The sequence below is a fragment of the Populus nigra genome, chromosome 10, assembly GCF_951802175.1.
Source record: "Populus nigra chromosome 10, ddPopNigr1.1, whole genome shotgun sequence".
NCBI lineage: Eukaryota > Viridiplantae > Streptophyta > Magnoliopsida > Malpighiales > Salicaceae > Populus > Populus nigra.
Genome location: NC_084861.1, coordinates 2,255,675 through 2,274,798, shown reverse-complemented (window position 1 = coordinate 2,274,798; position 19,124 = coordinate 2,255,675). Strand labels below are relative to the sequence as shown.

The window sequence follows — 19,124 nt, the reverse complement described above, 5'->3', positions numbered from 1 at the left end:
TTAATTAATTAAAAATTAGGCTTCAAGGTTTTTTCTGATTTATTATTTCTAGTTGAATGACTCAAGTCATGAACTTAATGAGTTAATACAGATCGAAATTATTATTTTTTTGTTTATTTTCTTTTTTGTTTTCATAATTTTTTACATTGATTTACATAATTATTTATTAATGCGAGCTAGATGTTAGAACCCAATTCTGACTTCTGAAACCTAGCCCATGAAAGAACACCGCTGCCTCACCCCACTGTTGTATGCATAACGCACCATTGTTATTACTGTTCACCTTGCCCGCGCTATGCTGTAGGTTGTCTCCATAATCATGTATCGCAGATCGAGTTGAAAGACTACTGGAGAAAATGAAAAGGCGAATTGAAAGAACAAAGTCAGAAAGGGAGGAAGACATTTTAGAAGACCCGTGGAAAACATGAATTTTAAGGTTAACAAAGCTGAATCCAAAATGGTTACCAATACAGCAAAGTGACAGGAAAAAAACCCAGTAGCGAGTCAAAAAGTATAGTAAAAAAAGAGACTGCAGCAAAAAATCTGCATGTCAGGAGGGCTCGGTAAACACATGTTGTTGGAGCTAGCGCAACTGAGGACAAACATGATCGGTGAGAGACGCAAAAGCAAGCTACATGCCAAGCAAAAACACGTGCCATTGAGCTGAAAGCTAGCTGGCCTACACAAAACAAAGCAAAAAAGAGTAAAAAACAAGAACAATCAAAGGACAACACAGAAAAGAAGCAGTGAAAGTAAACGCAAGATGAACGACGTTACAGTAGATTTCTCGAGGAAGCAATGAACAAGATAAGAGGGAAAAGAGAGAGGAGGATTTTCTCTTCCTTAACAAAAGCTGAGACGTACGGAAGCAATGGTCGGAGCTTGAACTAGCTGACATGTCGAGAGAATTTAATACACTTTAAAGCAGAAGTGCAAATAAAATGGTGTGATGTGAAAAGGGCAGAGACGGAAGTCGAGAACTCTATCCATAATAATACCATATTTGTTGTTCAAAGGTGGGCATGTATATGAGGTTGTGCAGAGGAGGCAATGCTCCATAAATATTTTCAAGGTCCATCAAGGCAAAACCCAACAATTTAAGAGAGAAGTCATCGAACCACAGCTATAATTTTTTGAGCAATTTGCAAAGCTTCTTCCCAGAGCTAAACTTTTGGTGACAGAAAAGGTCATTATCTCAACAAAGAGATACTAACTTCTTTTCCATTCTTTGCAATGAAACCATCAGAACTTAACCCACAACGGCTCACTTGCAATGTTTGGTCAAGAAGCTGCAATAACACGTGTTTTAAATAATTACTAGCTTTGATACCCGCGGGATGCGGTGGGTGTTTAAAATTATTATTATAATTATTTATAAATTCTTTAGAAATGTTATATAATAAAAGATATGACATTCATAAATAGCAAAAGACATGATATTCATAAAGCTAGTTGTAAAAGTTAAGTAAAGATAATTAAATCCAAGTATAACAAAAGTATTTAAAGTTACATATTTTATGCTTTATACATATAGATAGAGAAGTGGACGTCAATGGGCGGGAGGTTGTATTAACAAAGCAGATGATAAAGACGTCCAATTAGCTTGCGATGTTGGATAAGAAAGCATTGGTTGACTGAATGCTAGTTTTTTTCCTACAGCAAAAGATAAGTGCAACCGTAAGTTATAAATTTTTTATAAAGCAATAAATATCAAATATTCTTGACAATAAATTAGAAATGAGAAATAAAGATGTAATTGTTGCTGAATATATGAGTTCATAAAGAAGGAAAGACAAGTAGAAAGTAGATGTAAACTTTTTCAGTTGATGAAATGGAGAGGTGTTGCTTCTTTGAAAGTCCTGGTCCAGGAGTGTCATCATCTTCACAGAGATGTTCCTTTGATGAGTCTGCATAATCTTTCAAGGGTCTTGGTTGGGGAAGTTGGGTGCTGAATCATATATTAAAATGAAGTACTTAAGTAATGGCAAGTGCAAACAATAGGAATGAAAGTAATAACTGTTAGAGGAATGAATATAGAGTAATTATGAGATAGTGGTGTCAGTCAGCCCAACATCTTGAAATCAGAAAATAATGATTAAAATAATAATATAGTTGAAAAAGGATTCCACAGGATGATATTTGGATGTTGAATAAGATATTAAAATTGAAAGGGAAGACTATTTATATATTCTTGTATTGGAAAAAGCAATAATTGTTAAAGGAATGTATACGAAGCAAATGAGATAGTGGCTTCGGCTGGTGCATCATCTTTGTATTGGGAAATAACAAATAAAACTTTATCATGGTTGAAGTAGCATCGCGCAGGATTATAAATTTATGGCAGAATACATGAAATATTTTTTGTGTGAGCAAGCGAACCAAACCTGTCGTGTGGCCCAGAGTCATTGAAGATTAATGCTCTTTTTGACTGGCGATGGCAGCTGTCATGGAACGTGTCTTTTTGCGGAGAGGTGTGCTTTTGAGATTGATCTACACTTAAGGGATCTGTAAGGTTTGGTGTTGGAGAGGTGAAAGGTATGGAACTTCCAACACCAGTGGCTATTGGGCCTGTTGCATCAGCAACTTTAATGGGGCTAGCCGGGTTAATATATGCTTCAGTTGCAATGTCATCGAAGATGTTGCAAACATATATTTCACATCTGCTGAGAACAGATTTGTAGGCACCAAATCGAAGTTGAAATATTTTTGTTTTGTTTAATTTCTCAATCATTTGAGGTGGAACAATAAATGGGTCAGTGAATTTTTTGTCGAACACCAAATGATGAGCTGAAGCATTGAAAAAATACTCAACTGTCTTGCCGGAGAGAAGAAAATTCGTGACATCTTGACCATCTCTGACGATGCAATTAATTCTGAACCTAAAAGACATTAAAAAGTGTTTTAGTTAATAATGAAACAAAAGCACGGGGACAAAATGCCTTAAAATTTTTGAAAATGCAAGGTTGTTTTGGTATGCATGGTAGTTGAACCATGGGACTGGTGTAGAGGTTGGATAGTCATGCTCCATGCATCGTAAATTATTAGGGAGTCCAGAGAGTGGCTTGTTGCAATCTGGACAGCTCTCGCACCACCATCCCTTGAAGAGATCATAATCCACTATGAAAGCTTTACATGTAAATCTTTCATTCTGCAGGTGCCAAGTAAAGTAGAAAGTCATACAATTTTTTTTGTAAAAATAAAGGTGATGCAGCGTTGGTAATTGTTAATAATATTGTAATCATAATGATAGTATTTAGTTGGACTATTAGCAAATCGAATGAATAGAAATTAAAACTTATCTATATGTATTGATGGTACGCGAACAAATATATCTAAATTACAATGAAGAATTATTTTTTTTCAAGCAATAAATCAACAACATAAGGCAACCAGTTAATTCTCATATATAATATCGTATTAAGTCATTTATAAGTCATTTTTGTCCTACAAATAATTCAACAGCATTATTTTGCTTGTAATAAGAAATATTCAAAAACAAATATAATACATACCTTGTGCTCGAATGGGTCCATACAGAGGATCTCTCTTATTGTTCTCCTACTTTCATTTATTTGAGTTTCTAATGATAGAATAGCTCGTGATGATGGAGGTAGCTGGTGAATGTCAACAGGGATTTGAGCATAGCTACGTAAATATAAAGAAAAAGCTGTTAAGAATTAAATTAAATATTAATACATAAATTGGATTTGAACAAATGTAAAAGGTTCGAAGAATATAGAAATTTACTAATGTTTGTATGCTAATAACTCTGGTATGTCCGGGTTAAAATACCAAAGTGAAGCTGCGGTGCCAATCAGATTTGCAGATCCTATAAAGAATGTAACAAATACATATTTACTTGTGTATATTTAATGTCAAAAGGTTATGAAATTTGAACTAAAAAGTTAAGAAAATGGAATCATGGTAGGCTTGATCATAGAATTAAGTATACCGCTAAATTCAGAGACACGAAAACCAGCAAAAGCAACGATGACTGGAGAATCTTGTTCTGCCAAAGAAGCCTCGTCAAAGCTTCGAGCAATGTCACCCCATAAAGTAATACGAAGCTCCTCGCCTCTAAACAAAATAAAAGTATATTAGACTAATGCCAGGAGGAATTGAATATAATAAATAATTTTAATTTATCATCAACCGTATATTTTCAAGAATGAACTCCCTCTTGTCTTCAAGTGTTTGCCCCCGAACCAAAATCTTCTCAATCGGTTGTATTGCTTTTAGTCTACCAAGAACATCTACATAAAGCATTCAATAATCATGTTAGCCTAATGAAAAAATTATGCATGATACAGTTTGCTATATAAGGGTAACAATGAAGAACACCTGTGAGAAGTCTTGATTCTTTTCCTTTGTTAAGGACATGTGTGAAATCCATGAAATTAAAGTAATATCGTGGAATGGAAAGTGGGAGAGAATTGAGGTGAGTGACTTTGGTGTCAGACTTAAGATCAATAACAGCTTCATGGCTAACAACAATATTCATGTACCGATTTTCAAAGGTGTAGAAGTTTTTGACTTCATAATAGTCACCCTCAGTGATGATTGAAGAAAAATGTGCAACATCTCTAGATTTAGCTGATCCTTGTATTGTACCACCCTTTTTCATAAAAAAAAAAGGCCATAATTGGTGTCAATGCATAATGGTAAGGTTAAAATATGTAAAATGATGGATGAGCAGAAAAAGTAATCTTGAGCATGGTAAAATCATAGCCTCTAGTTTTTAGGTCACATTGATAAAATCATCTTCTACTATTCATGTATGCATATGTTATTCTTAAGAATTTGTTTTATTAATGTAGACAACAACTGCTGGTTGTTTTTGGCTATAATGCTAGGAAAAAAGTGAAGAGGTTTTTCGCATTGCAGCATCCTCTATCTGCAAATTTAGCTGAATGGTTTCCCTGCATAATTATGTTGTCGTAAGAATTTTAAACTATCGTTATTAATGAATGAATTATCCTCAACATCTGTACATAGTTATGGTTAGTTTATTAAGTTTGAATAGACTATAGAAATAGCAAAAATATTTGGGCGGCAAACTAAATAATGAAGCAAATTCAGTATCACATTATGTAAGTATTTGAACATAATTATGCTCAGGGGATTGATTCTATTTCAAATTTTATAAAAGCTTGATACTTCCATTGCTTCTAAAAGATGCAGCTTAAAAAATAGAATGTAAGCAAAGGCAAGAATTTGAATAAAAAAATAATAAAGGTTATATTAGTAGATGTGTTGCATACCTCACGATTAACAAATAGACAATTGAAGTTCGTTGCTTGTCCATTTTGTTTTGGAATCCAAACACGACATACCCGAGCTCGGATTAAAGGGTAGAAAACATATTTTTTAATGTTCTGTAAATGAATAGCCATTACTCTGCATAAAAAAAAACAAGCAAAAACTGAAGAAATAAGCAAATAATTAAACATGAGATTAAAATATAAAGATAATAGACCCAAATGGACCTTAAATCCCTAAATATAAAGATAACATTGCAGAAAAGTGTCATCATAAAAGCATAAATCCCATTTAATTTCCTGAAATGTTATTAACACCATTAATACATGTATGGTAGTTGGTTATATCTATACATGTATGGCAGAGGTGAAATTAGTATACGAAATAAATTAATGGTTAGGAATAACAAAAATCAAGAATCAGCTTAACAAATCTTTCATACTGTGTTTTGAAACGATTTGTATGGCCACCCATTATGAAAAAAAAAAAAAAACCTTTGCTCATTAAGTGGTTTTCTAGACTAATTTTTTCAACAATTTGCCTGGCCATCCATTACATGCACATAAAAAAAAACCTTTACTCATTGAGTTTGTTTTTGCAACATAAACACCGTTTCTGTACATCAAAAAGGGGAAAAAACTAAAAGACATGAAATTCTTTTTTTGCTCGGAAAGGTAAGAGAATGGACCTTAAAATTATGAAACTAATTTTTCATTGATGTATTCTTTCATTATAAACCTTGTAAGGACATCAGAGAAAAGAGATGACATGGAATTTTATAATGAAACAATGAGTGTTTACTATCAATGATGGTCGATTTGCAGATTAATCAAAGAAAGAGAGCTAAACACTAAGGTAAACTAAAAGATGACCATCACCAATGAGACCGCCCTCCTATTATTTGATCTTTGCTTCGTATGCTTTTATCAGGTGGCTTTGCAGGTTTAAAGGTAGTAATGCTAGAAATAAACAAATCATGGTACATAAATTTCTTACATGATAGTTAATTCTTATTAGAGGAAGAAGATGGTGGGTTTCAGAGATTTGTGATTCTAATTTCGTATCTATACCACCCTCTTTTCAAGTGAATTTTAGAGAAAGCTTATGAAGTTTACGGCTACCGCACTATAGGTCCACAATGGCTACCGTGTTCCGTTGATGATTTTCTTCATCTCTGGTAGAGAATTGAAAGAGAGCCTAGCCATCACAGCCACCACAGTAACCTTCATCAGCAGCTTCTTAGCTCCTTGTCTTTTCACTCTTGTTGATTTTATGTAGAAACTAAGTGACCCCATATACATAGTTTCTACATATTTATTACCGAAGCTAAATTTCTTGTTAAATATAGCTAATGAGGGGATCAAGATGTTTCTGTCAAGCATCAAAATTAAATCTCATAGTTCACCATTTGTTATTTGATACATGGAATAATTTTCTTAAAAGGGTTCTCCGAATATAAATGTGGAATATTTCTTATCATAAGAGATGTTTTTGGTTAAGGAAAAAAGAAAATAAGATTTGTGATTTGGAAATCCAAAAAAGACGTGGATTGTTTTTTGCAGGTAGGGATATTGACAAAATCCATCAAATTTGCACTGCATGGATTAAAGGCTGTGAAGCAAAAAATACTTACATGAAACAACAAAAGTAGGCAGCAAAGCTGTTGATCCAAAGTAGAAAAATAAACAGCAGACGAAGCAAAAGACTACCCTGAAAAAACATGGAAAGACTTTATGAAAAATAGAGAAGCATGAGAAATTATTGTTGGCATGCACTGAAAAAAAGAAGTTAAAATTTAAATATATGATAGTTAAAATGCAATTAAATTTGATTTTTTTTTTATGTTGCAAGAAGACATAGATGTTCAAGCTTGCGATTAGAAAATCTTAACATACAAAAGATACAACAACAAATAAAAAGATTACCTTTTGGTAATAATTGAATGATATCTTTGTAAACAATATTTTTGGCATAACATGATGGTTTTCCTTCATGATCGAAGGAAATGATTTTAAGCCCGTTCTTTGATGTAACTCTTGATAAAGCAACGTCTAATTGACCATGACTAAAAACTTGTTCTTTCAAGAAGACACCAACAATTTTAAGTGATTGTCCTTGGCTTTTATTAATAGTCATAGCATAGCAAGGCTTAACAGGAAATTGTCTTCGTTTGATTGTGAAGGGGCATTTTTTATCATTAACTGGAAAGACAATTCATGGAATAAAAACTCGATCTCCAATGTTAGAACCGGTAATAATTTGGGCTTCAATAATTCGCTCGGCAAGCTTTGTAACAATAAGCCTTGTCCCATTACATAAACCAGCAGAGAGATTAAGGTTCCGAAGTAACATAATTGGTGTGCCAATTTTCAAAGAAATATTGTGCTGGGGCACACCATTAAAGTCAAGCTGGTTGATAAATTCAATTGGATACAATAAATCTATGTTGTCAATGTCGCCAGAAGTTGTTTGAATAGAATCACAACTAAGAAAGTTGTATTTATGACCAGGTATAATATCAAGGATAAAATTATTAATCTCAGAAACAGTTAGGTTCTTTGGTGTAACAATTGCCCTCTCTTTAAAATAGAATGGGTCAAGATGAGCCCTTTCAATGTCAGGATATATGGCAGAGACAATAGCTGCAATCGGACAATCCATTATTTGAACTTGAAGTTCACATGGGATTTTGATAAATGCTGCATCATGATCATCCGGAACAGCAAAATCACATAGTTGTCCATCACCAATTAAAAGGATTCACTCTGCAAACTGTCTAAGTTCTTCCTTTTGATCTGGGCTTAAACCATCAGCTGACAGTCGCATATTTTGATTCAAAGTGAGGAATGTGAATGCAGACCAAAGCAATGAGCTAGTAAAAGAAGCATTAATTATTTCTTCCTTTGTTCCTTCAGGTATAACAGGAAGAATTTGTCGGAAATCCCCACCTAATAAGACGGACTTACCACCGAATGGATTGTTGAGTCGTCTCCCATGTGGTGTTTTAAGAACATCACGTAGAGACCTGTCTAAAGCTTCAAAACAGAATCTATTATTCATCGGAGCCTCATCCCAAACAATAAGTGATGTCATCTCCAGTAGTCGTGAAAGGTGAGTGTTGTGTTTAATCTCACACGTTGAATTCTCATTAACTTCTAATGGAATTTTAAATCTAGAATGGGTTGTTCATCCTCCAGGTAATAGAAGAGAAGCTATTCCAGATGAGGCAACAGCAAGCACAATTAAACCTTCAGATCTAACCCGATTAATAATTGTGTGCCATAAAAAAGTCTTTCTTGTCCCACCATGACCATGAACAAATATGAGCGCTTGTTTTTTTGTAGTATAGATGTAATAACATAACAGAGTTATAGATGTTTCTTTGACATGGGTTAAGAAATGGCATAGCTAATGAATGGTTATTTCTAAGCTCAGCAAGATCATAGTCAAGTTCTTCCCTTAAAAGTTTGTTTCTGACCTTATCCATCAATCGACCATTTGGCATTAGAAGTTTATGATCTTTCAATGATGTTGCGGAAGCATTTAAAAGTTGTTCAAGTTCATATAGCACATAGTTCTTAAGTTCGTCATTAGACAAACGAATGTTCAACATTGAAAAAAAAGATCTTAGGTGGTATTCAATGTCATCATGCATAGAATGCCAAAACTGATTGAAAAGACTATTTGGATCGGCAACCTCGCAAAACATAATAATATTAACAAAAAGTTGCCTTAGTTGCGGAGAGGAAGCAATTGGAATAGCTTCACCAAACGCGTCTGACCATTCTTTATCATCCCCTAAAAGCCCCAAAGCCTTGCATGCAAGTTGAAAAGTTGGAAACACTGTACCAGAGATTTGCTGCAAGTCTTCAAAGCTTTTTGCTCCTTTAACGTGGTTAAGTAACATTCTGAGAAAATACAACTCCCCAGCAGCAGGATGGATATACACAATGCGACTAAGGCAAAATCCACGTGATCTAATAATCCATTCTTTTTGCCTAGCATCCCAAACGTACTTGCTTGGAAACTGCGAGTAATATAGATGTCGTGCATCGACATCAACTCTGTTGCGCTCAAACCACTCCTTGAGCATTGTCTTATTAATCCCAGGCCTTCTAAGAACTGATGGTAAGGATTCATTACCTGAAAAATACACATGGTGTTGTAATGGTAGATGAACCTGAAGTCTTTCAACAGTTGGGGTCCTTGAATGGATTGGGAATTGGAATAGCCGCCATACTGCCTCATATGGACAAATGAATCTACAGTTTAGATAAGCTTGTATTTCATCAGTAGTCTCTTTTTTCATAACCATTCTGCATCGATCAACTCATTTGCTAACATACTTAAAAAGATACTTGATAAGCATGGATTGACAACAAATTTCAACATTAATGTGTGCATTGTATCGGAGCAAAAGCTCTTTGTTGTATGGGACAACATGATAATTTGAGAGAGAAATGCCAGTTTTAATAACGTGACCCATAGGTTGCATGCGTCGTTTATAGTAAACAAAGCCATTCTCATCAAAGACAGTTGCATCCTTATTTTTTTTTGGAAATCGTTTGGAACATTTATTCTTTTCCATGCATTGAGCCTTTGGATTTGCAGTGCCGCATGGACCATGCATCATAAATTTTGAAACTATTTCATAGCAAACAGGATCTTGATTCTTGTTAGGTATCTCAGCTGAAATAATAGAGTCAACATCCTCAGGTGAATGAAATTTGAATTCTGGAGCTAGCCAGACTAATAAATGAGTATGCGGCAAGCCTCTTTTTTGGAATTCCACAGCGCAAACATCTAAAAAGAGAAAATGCAAGCAAAGAAGTAAAAATGGTTGTCTGCAAAAGGAAAAAAAAACCTGAAATTTAAGAAATAAAATAGAAATACCAGCAATTGTTCGTCCAAAAGGCTTTCCGGATTTGATGAATGACATCATATCAATTAGCTTTGAATGAAATACCCTTGCGATGATGTCAGGCTTGTCCTCAGGCTGATAGTTCCTTGTCTTTTTAATTTCTCGATGAATTTCAGGCCACTTAACATTGCAGGTGAATGTGATAAAAAGATCAGGATTTCCATAACACCTACATATGGCCATAGCATCTTGGTAATTATTAATCATATACCGAGGGCTTCCAGTTAAAGAGGATGGAAGTATAATTTTCTCTGTAGTTGATCCATCAACATCACCTCTAGCAATAGCATCATGTATTCCTTTGTAATGTTCACTTCTTAGATTTTCTTGGTTTGCACGTATAAAGTCCAAACGATCCTCTTCAACATTAACGAATGCATCGACCAAAAATTGTTGGTACAATCGTCCGCCTTTTATAAGAGTGCTTTCTTGTTTTTCTCTTTCATGAATGAGATAAGCATAATAGGCTCTCATCACAACCTTTTGCCTTTTTTTGGGAGCCATCCTCACCATATGGAAAAAGAAGTGGATAATGAAGGGCCATAAATTTTGGATGAAGCTTTGAGATTCTTTGCAGTGTTCCAGATGAACTTTCAATAATTATGTCTCGATCAGATCGAGAATGACCAATGTCCCCAACAACCAAACCACCAATGTCGTTTAAAGAAGGATCATCGTATTGCCTTGAGTCATTATCTCTTTTACCAATTAATCGAAGCTTAAACTCTAGAACCTCGGCATCACCAAACCTTTGTCTAGCATGATGAAACAAACGAACCAATTCATTAGATGAATCGAGCATATTGATAAGACCATCAACAATCTCACTATCCAAGACTGAAGGAAAATTTTCATTGCGGAATGGTTGTAGTCGATTAGCAACCTCATTATCTGTATAAAAAATATAGAGTTGTGCAAACTTGGGACCCCTATCATCCATGGGAAAAAGAGAACCCATAAGATGGTGACAATATCCATTGATCTTAAAGACATAAGATCCAGGTTGAGCATTAACAGAATGATCAATTGCAGCCCTCATGGACGTGAAAGCGAACATTGAGTTATAAGCACGAATTTCACGCTGAAACTTTTTGGATGATGAACCATTGGTTAGGTTGAGGAGGTTGTCAAGGTAGTTGGGTGTTTCTTGTGGAGCAGGAAGCACCACTTTCCCGTCATTACAACAAAGTGTAAAGCATGGGTTTGTTTTGGTTGAACGCGCCAAGCGTTCTTGAAACCAAAAAAGAGCGCCACAATGCCTACACTTGTATGTTTTATCTCCAAAATCAATGTATTCAATTAAATAACCTGTAAAAAATAAAGTTAAGATACTCGAAGGAACGATATAAAAAAGGCAATGAATGAAAAAAAAATTGGTTGCAAAAAGTACATGATCAGATTACATACGTTTTCTTTTTTTTCTGATAGGATGCTTGGCCTATAATAGATTGATGATTAAGAGCTTGTTCAAAGAGTCCTTGAGATTCATGGTTTGAAATTACATCATTACAGTGAAATGAAACAAATGCGCTAGACTGTGGAGGATCAAATAGCTTTGTTGCATTAATTTCATTAGTTTGAGTTTGCACAATGTTGTTTGATAAGGAGAAGGTGGTTTGTATATCTATGTTTTGGTGCGAACAGACCAAAGTCCCAACTCCTTGAGTATGTTGTGGAGCAGATGTTGTATTTGAAGAGCTTGGGTTATTGGATAGCAAGATTCTATCAACGGGAGTTTCATAGTCATTGAAAGCAAATTGTGAGTATTGAGACGATGGCACATACTCATCCGGCTGAACATGTCCGTGAGAAGTTGTCATCTCGTTGCTCTAAATAAACCATGTAAACAAACATCAAGGCAAATGAAAAAAAAAACACTAAAAAAACCATGATTAGGACAGGATCATGGTTAAGGGAAGGAAAACACAGGGATAGAGAAAATCTTAATGACATGCACTTTCTAAAGAAACTATGTAAACATAGGGATAATAAGCAATCAAAGAAAAAACATCATGAAATTAAGTGTTGGGCAAAGATTAACTGACTTGTAAGGAAAAGGAACGACATTGGATTGAAATCCTTAACATGTCATGAGACATGATGATGGGTAGGCTTAGCTAAAAAACTACTCCTTGGTTTAATTAAGTAAGGAATAAAAAACATAATTCCATAAAATTTACATGTTGAAGAAAGGATGATGATATAACAATAAAAGATCAAGCAACTAAAAACAGAACATTACATGTTGTTAAACATTGGAATACCATAACCATGATTAAGCATGCAAGGCAATAGAAATGCATAAAGCAAATAAGAGAGAAGCACAAAACAAACCTGAGGAAATATTGACGATAAATAAAAGCGACCTCTTCAAAAGACCTAAAAACAGCGTAAACTTTTGATTAATATATGCAAGGATAAAAACAAATAGACGTGGGGCATAAGACTTGGAAAATTAGGCATGAAAGAACAAACAAAAATAAAAATAAAAGATGAGCCAACATATTCGAGTGGAAGAAACATCACAATCTTGGCAAGTGCCACAAAAAAAACAGAAGTTATTTCGCATGGAATGACAGAATGGAAAGGTAAGAAAGCCAAAACAAAATCGTATAAGTTGCAAAGAATAAGGGAAATAATTTTTGTAATTTATTTAATGAGAGTGTCTTGTGTTCTGTAATCTTTTAAAAAATAGGGCAAGAAATTTATTTATTTATAAAACCCAATTGTAATTCGTAGTTTGACATATGTAAACACTACCAAAAAACACAGGGAATTATAACCTCCCTTCTTTATATGATCGTTAGGCATGTGAAATCTGTTGTAAGCTCATGTTCTTAAACGAAGAATAATTAACCTAACCTGATCATAAAAGTATATATCCCATGTAATTTTCTAAAACCTCAATCATACCATTAATACATGTATAGCAGTCATGTAGAGAAGTGTTAATTTGCATATACCATTGAACATTTTGAATTTTTCTTTTCATATTAGATCTAAAAAGAAATTGTTTTAAAATATTTTCTCCTCTCAAGCACAATGGAAAATCCAATGTTTATATCTAGCTGATGCTGCTTTTAATTAAAAATGATTACATAGTCTAATTAATTAACACCTCTTTAGCAACCCCTCGTGCTATTATTTCACCACATTTCTCTGCCACAAATCCATTTTTTTCTAGACTCTGATGATTAACTTACATGGAGAGAGATTAAATAGTATCTGATTAATTTTTTTTATAATAACTTTTTTTTAACAAAAATCTTATTATAAAGAGATTATTATATTATATTTAACTACAACATCAACAATGTAATACTGCCGAACATCATTTAACAAAATTTGGCAATCTTGAAAACTAATATATATTTTTTTTTTTTCAATTCATCTGTTCGTTGAACAAAAAGAGGAGTCCAAGATCCTTTCTGTATCTTGTAGTGTAACATCTCCCTAGATCCCTTTTAAGTTTCAAGTAATCATGGGTTCATGTTACCAATTAAGCTTCTTGTAGACCGTGATGAGAGGCTTTCAATCACCTTCCTCATCATTAAACTACGTTCTGACCCCAAGATTGATAGGTTTATAAATTAAGTGAGTACAACCTGTAATTGTATCCGGTTCATTGACTTGCCTAAAGATGAGCCTGATCGAAACCAACGCAGGAAGTTTCTCTTTTCTTTGATTGAAGCCCAGATACCCCATGTTAGAGAAGAAGTCTTTAAGCTTGTGAGTCAGTCCGAGTCAAGCCCTGACTCGCCTACACTTTCTGGGTTTGTTCTCGATATGTTTTGTACACCAATGATAGATATGGCCAATGAATTTGGTGTTCCCTCACATATTTTCCTTACGTCAGGTGCAGTTTTTCTTGGCCTTCAATTTTATGTTTAGGCTCTTCACGATGGTTTGTTCTAAAATAGTTTTTAAAAATTGTCCCCTTCTAGAAAATTAAAATGTGATGCTGAGAAACATATATAAATTAATATACAATCAATCGAAACAAAAATGGCTCGATCAATGCAAAACATGTGAAGAATCCATTAAAACCAGGAAGAAGAAGAAAAAACACTAACTTTAAAAACACCGAATGAAAAGAAAACCAAAGACGAATGAAATAAGCAGGCAATTTCTATCACCAATAACTGAATGAACAATCCATGCGCATAAAAAAAACACACAACATTTAAAAAAATAGCTGAAAAGAAAAACAAAAAGCAATGAAATAACCTGAAAATACTGATCACCAGGAGTCAAATAAAAAACTGCTCGAAATTGAGTGTTCTCTTAAATGCAATGGCAAAAGCAAACCCTTCAAAGCAATTGAAAAGAGAGCGTACATCCTGTGAGTTGTAATAAAATAAAATTAAGAAGCCACAAAAACCATAATAATTAAAAGAAAAACGAAGGAACACACACCAGAGAAGTTGCTGGAAAACAAAACCGGAGCTGAAGGCAATGAAGAATGCAAGAAAATTGTCAGTATTTAAGGCACCATCATAATCTCGCCTGTGCAAGTGAAATTTTTTCCACGAAGAAAAGACTGAATTGCAAAAAGCAAAGAAAAAACAGTGTAAATTTTCAAAGCATTTAATACAGAGAATGATGATGTCGCTTTTGCAAGTTAAATATTTTCCAAGCTACAGTGTTTTTCATAATATAATAATAACCAATAAAAACACCAAAATCATCTGAAAGCAACGAAGAGTGCAAGAACAAAGAAAAGACTGCAGTAAATTATTAAAGCATTTAATACACTGTCATGATCTCGCGTGTGCATTTCCCACTGCAGATAAGAAGAAAAGACTCAACGGAAGAAAAACAAAGACAAAACAGTGTACATTTGCAATACATTTAATATATTAATATGATACTGTCACTTTTATAAGTTAAATGAGCTAGCTACAGCTCTTGTCATTCAAATAAGCTAGCTACAGCTTTCCTCATAATATAATACTAACATAGAAAATCGTTCTCTGGGAAAAATACAGCACTTAGAAAGCAAATTGTTTTGTGGGGAAAGCACAGTGCTTTCCCCTAAGTCAAATGAGTTAGCTACAGCTCTTGTTATTCAAATGAGCTAGCTACAGCTTTTCTCATAATATAATACTAACATAGAAAATCGTTCACCGGAAAAAATACAGCACTTAGAAAGCAAATTGTTTTGTGGGGAAAGCACAGTGCTTTCCCCACGTTCTTTTAATTTTTATCTACAAATTTAAGTTATGATTTATACAATTATTTAACATGAATCTGGAGAAATGTTTTTAACTTGAAACTTAAAAAGATTTATATTATTTTATATTTTAATTTTTTATTAAATAAAATGATATGGTGAATTGAAATTCATAACTACTTGGTTAATAAAATGTTAATATTATATTATAAAATTATTTCAATTAAAAGTTTAAATTATTAATCATGATTCCAGTATATAATTTATATTTTTTTTTTTCCTTTAACTTCATGTTTCTAAGATATTGCATGGTCTGAAAACTAAAAATAATTTTATTTAAAAAAAAAACAAAAGGTTGGATGAATTATATGATAGAAATACAAGATTTAATGACAATAACATGTTATCTTCAGCTAAAATGACCTGAAATTAAACTTGGGTAGGAAATCTTTTTACTTTCCACCAACTGGAAGTTTTTTCAAGCTTAAGTTTCACTTGTGATGAAATAGAGAGACCAGTCTCACCTTTGGCAGCGCATCCTTAATAATGGCTGGCACAAGCAAGATGTTCTCGTTGATGGGTTTGGAAACCTTGAATACTTGACAGACCACCGTGCCATGATTGAGTAGTTTCTTTCTTCCCAAATCGGAAAAGCCCATTTGTCGGTACTTACAGCAGTGGAAGCCACCGTCTCTGACTCTGCTTTGCGCTCTTGTTTCTTCCTTCTGCCCAGCAGCCTAGCTATTTTTTAGTGCCAAATCTCAGGATTCACCACTGAACATAATATGTCCTGTTAGAATTTGAAAATTCAATGCACTTGGCATGGACGATCTCACTGCTCGATGGTGAAAAGTTCTGTGAAAAAAATAAGAAAAAGGCCTTTGTCCCATGAATTTTATACAGGAACGTAAGAACTCGCTGCTCAATGGCATAGTTGTAGTAAGTTAATAAAAGATGGGCATAAAGCAAACCCAGAATGCAAAACACAGTCATCGATAAAAAAAAAAAAAAACAATAAGAGTGATATTTGTATACCGTCGATTTTCCCCGATGCAATCAAGTGATTGACATTTGCAAAGGGGACCCGCAACAAATCGGTGGCCGAGCGTGTCTCCCCCCTCCCCCTCTCTTTCGAGATTTTTTCCATTAAGCTTTTTGCAAAAATATCTTGGCCGTCCAATTGAACCACCACTTTTCTTAATTGGCCTTATTTTATTTGTTTTAATAACATTTATTTAACCTTATCCGAAATCCACCTGGATGTAAATAAATAATTTATTTTAAATAAAATTAAAATAATATTTTCTTTTTAATATTAACATAGACTTGATTGCGGTGATTAGTTCACAAATATATATATATATAAAATTAATCAAGTCAACTTTATATTAACTTTTTTTTTATACTATTTTATTAAGGATATGAGATAGGTAATAAACTCATTAGAATAATTAGATAGTTTATTATCTATAACGGTCAAATAAAAACTAATATTAATTTAAAGTAAAGAAAAAAATAATGTTTTAAAATTTTTTTAATTTTTTTTTAAAATATAAAAACAAATAAGATCTAATTTTATCCGAAATTTACCTGGATGTAAATAAATAATTTATTTTTAATAAAATTAAAATAATTATTTTTTTAATGTTAACATGGACTTGACTGTATGATTAGTTCACAAATTTATATATAAAATTAATTAGGTCAACTTTATATTAATTTCTTTTTACACTCTATTAAGGATAAGATATATATATATATATATATATATATATATATATATATATAAACTTGTTGGAATAATCAGATCTATAACCATGGTCAAATAAAAACTAATATCTTAAGTTTTTAGTGAATTATGAGTTCCAGTAACAAAACTTAATTTTTTCAAAACAAAAAATCATGATTAATTGACTCTAGAAAAAAATTAAAAATATCAATGAAGTTCTTAAAAATAAAAAATTAAGGAATCACTTGATACGTTTAGGCTAATGCATGACAACGTGCATGCTTAAAATAAAAATCTTAACTACTAGTAGGTGGTTTAGTAGTAAAAGTTTGGAACTAAAAAATTTACTTTCATTATAATTTCAGGTCCGAACCATGTGGTTGTTAATATGATGGCCACTGAAGGTTTACATGACCGTTAACTTCAGGGCCCATGAGATTAGTTGAGGTGCGCGCAAGTTAGCCCGGACACCCACATTAATAATAATAATAATAATAATAATAATAATAACTCTTGAATATAAAAATTATTATTGTTTTTTTAGTAAGGACTATATAATAAATTACAGGATAACGTAGATGAGATATAACCCTAATTAAAAAAATATCTATAACAAATGATGGCAATTGGTAGACATCAATGAGTCCAAGAACAACAGCAAATTGCCATCGATCCAAGAAACAAGCAGAATCGAAATAGACAGTTGCGTTAGTAATAGCTTGGTGTAATATGGTGCCTAATTGTTTTTTTGTATTTCTTGGTTTTTATCTAGCCTACCTCGATAAAAGAGATGATGATGCTATATAAATAAATTTTTAATATAATTAATTATAAGAGAATTATTATTTTTCAAATCACAATTTCATAAATGTTAGAGCTGTTGAAAAATTGAAAATAAATTAAACAAATAGTGATTCAACATAAACGAAGGAGGGCTAAGAGAGGGTTCCTCAAAAACAAAAAAATTGATGAAAAATTGAAAATAAATTGTTTTTGTTTTTGTTTTTGTTTTTATTATTGTTATTGTTAATGAAAGCTTAATGTTCGAACCCAATTCTGACTTTCAAAAGCCTAGCCCGCAAGAGAATTCACAAACTTTTAGTTATTCCCCGCTTCCTCGCCCATTGAATTTTGCATGCATCAACGTACCTTTAAATATTAAGTATAGAGATAAATCATGTAGGTTTTTATTGTGCGGATTGGAATGGTTAATTTTTATATAAAAAAAATAATTTAGTTTTCAATTTATTTTTTACATAATTGTGCCATTTTAAACCCAAATTTACACTACATTGCATATTTTTATAAGAGTTAGATTTAAAGTTAGAGGACCAAAATAAAAATGACGGGTAACATAGATGGTGGCTTTAAATTTCATACAAAAAGTTTATTTTAGTCCCTTATATTTTTTTAGTTTATAGGTTATCAGTCCTTTTAGTTCTTAGAAATTCAATTTTGGTACTAAAATTCATTCTCTTCATTTTTCAATCTTTTTCCGTTAGACAAGAGAGAGAAATTTACTGAATTTTAGCATAGAGAAAGAAAGTTGTCGTTTATACCTATTCCGACCACCAAAATGGTTGAAATAGATATTAATGGGTTATATTTGATGAGAAGAGTCTTATAATGGTTGTTTTAAGTCTCGATTTTGCCTAAAAAAATAAATCTAAGTTGAAGAAGAGAAAATTTATCCGGTTTGATTTTGTGATTTGACACTACACCATTAAACAGTTTTACCGACGAATGCACGCAAATTTTTTTTTCCCGCGAGAACTTTACTGACAAACTTATTCTGTCTGTATTTCGAAAGGTAAATCACCGACAAACTGGCCGTCGGTGCTTGTGGCATGGGCAATAAATATTTCAGAACTCTCCGTATAATACCGGCGAATATTTCCATCGGTAATATCAACGGTAAACACCAACAGAATATATCCCTCGACCACGCTCCATCAAGAAGCTCCAGCATATGACTAGCGACCTCCCTTTCAACAAAACAACCTAGTGACTATACGCACTACATTTTCATCCACTAATAATGA

At 33.1% G+C, this 19,124-nt stretch overlaps 1 protein-coding gene across 5 annotated transcripts; it reads right to left on the bottom strand.

Moving 5' to 3' along the window:
• Positions 1-1,414: 1,414 nt before the first annotated feature.
• On the bottom strand, positions 1,415-16,352 carry LOC133705124 (replication protein A 70 kDa DNA-binding subunit D-like). 5 transcript variants are annotated; one of them, XM_062130236.1, is made up of 14 exons: positions 15,878-16,352; positions 14,597-14,720; positions 14,408-14,520; positions 12,515-12,559; positions 5,262-5,397; positions 4,342-4,615; positions 4,154-4,253; positions 3,953-4,077; positions 3,748-3,829; positions 3,513-3,645; positions 2,991-3,148; positions 2,385-2,879; positions 1,816-1,948; positions 1,415-1,653 (listed from the first exon to the last, which is right to left on the bottom strand). In XM_062130236.1, exons 5-14 carry the CDS (start codon positions 5,391-5,393, stop codon positions 1,642-1,644), a joined length of 1,644 nt encoding a protein of 547 aa, XP_061986220.1. In that variant the 5' UTR covers positions 5,394-5,397; positions 12,515-12,559; positions 14,408-14,520; positions 14,597-14,720; positions 15,878-16,352; the 3' UTR covers positions 1,415-1,641. The 5 variants fall into 5 exon arrangements, with proteins under 5 accessions (XP_061986220.1, XP_061986221.1, XP_061986218.1 ...); XM_062130234.1 differs by lacking the exon at positions 1,415-1,653 and adding an exon at positions 6,893-6,969 and having other exon boundaries at positions 1,666-1,948; XM_062130237.1 differs by lacking the exon at positions 1,816-1,948.
• Between the last annotated feature and the right edge of the window lie 2,772 nt (positions 16,353-19,124).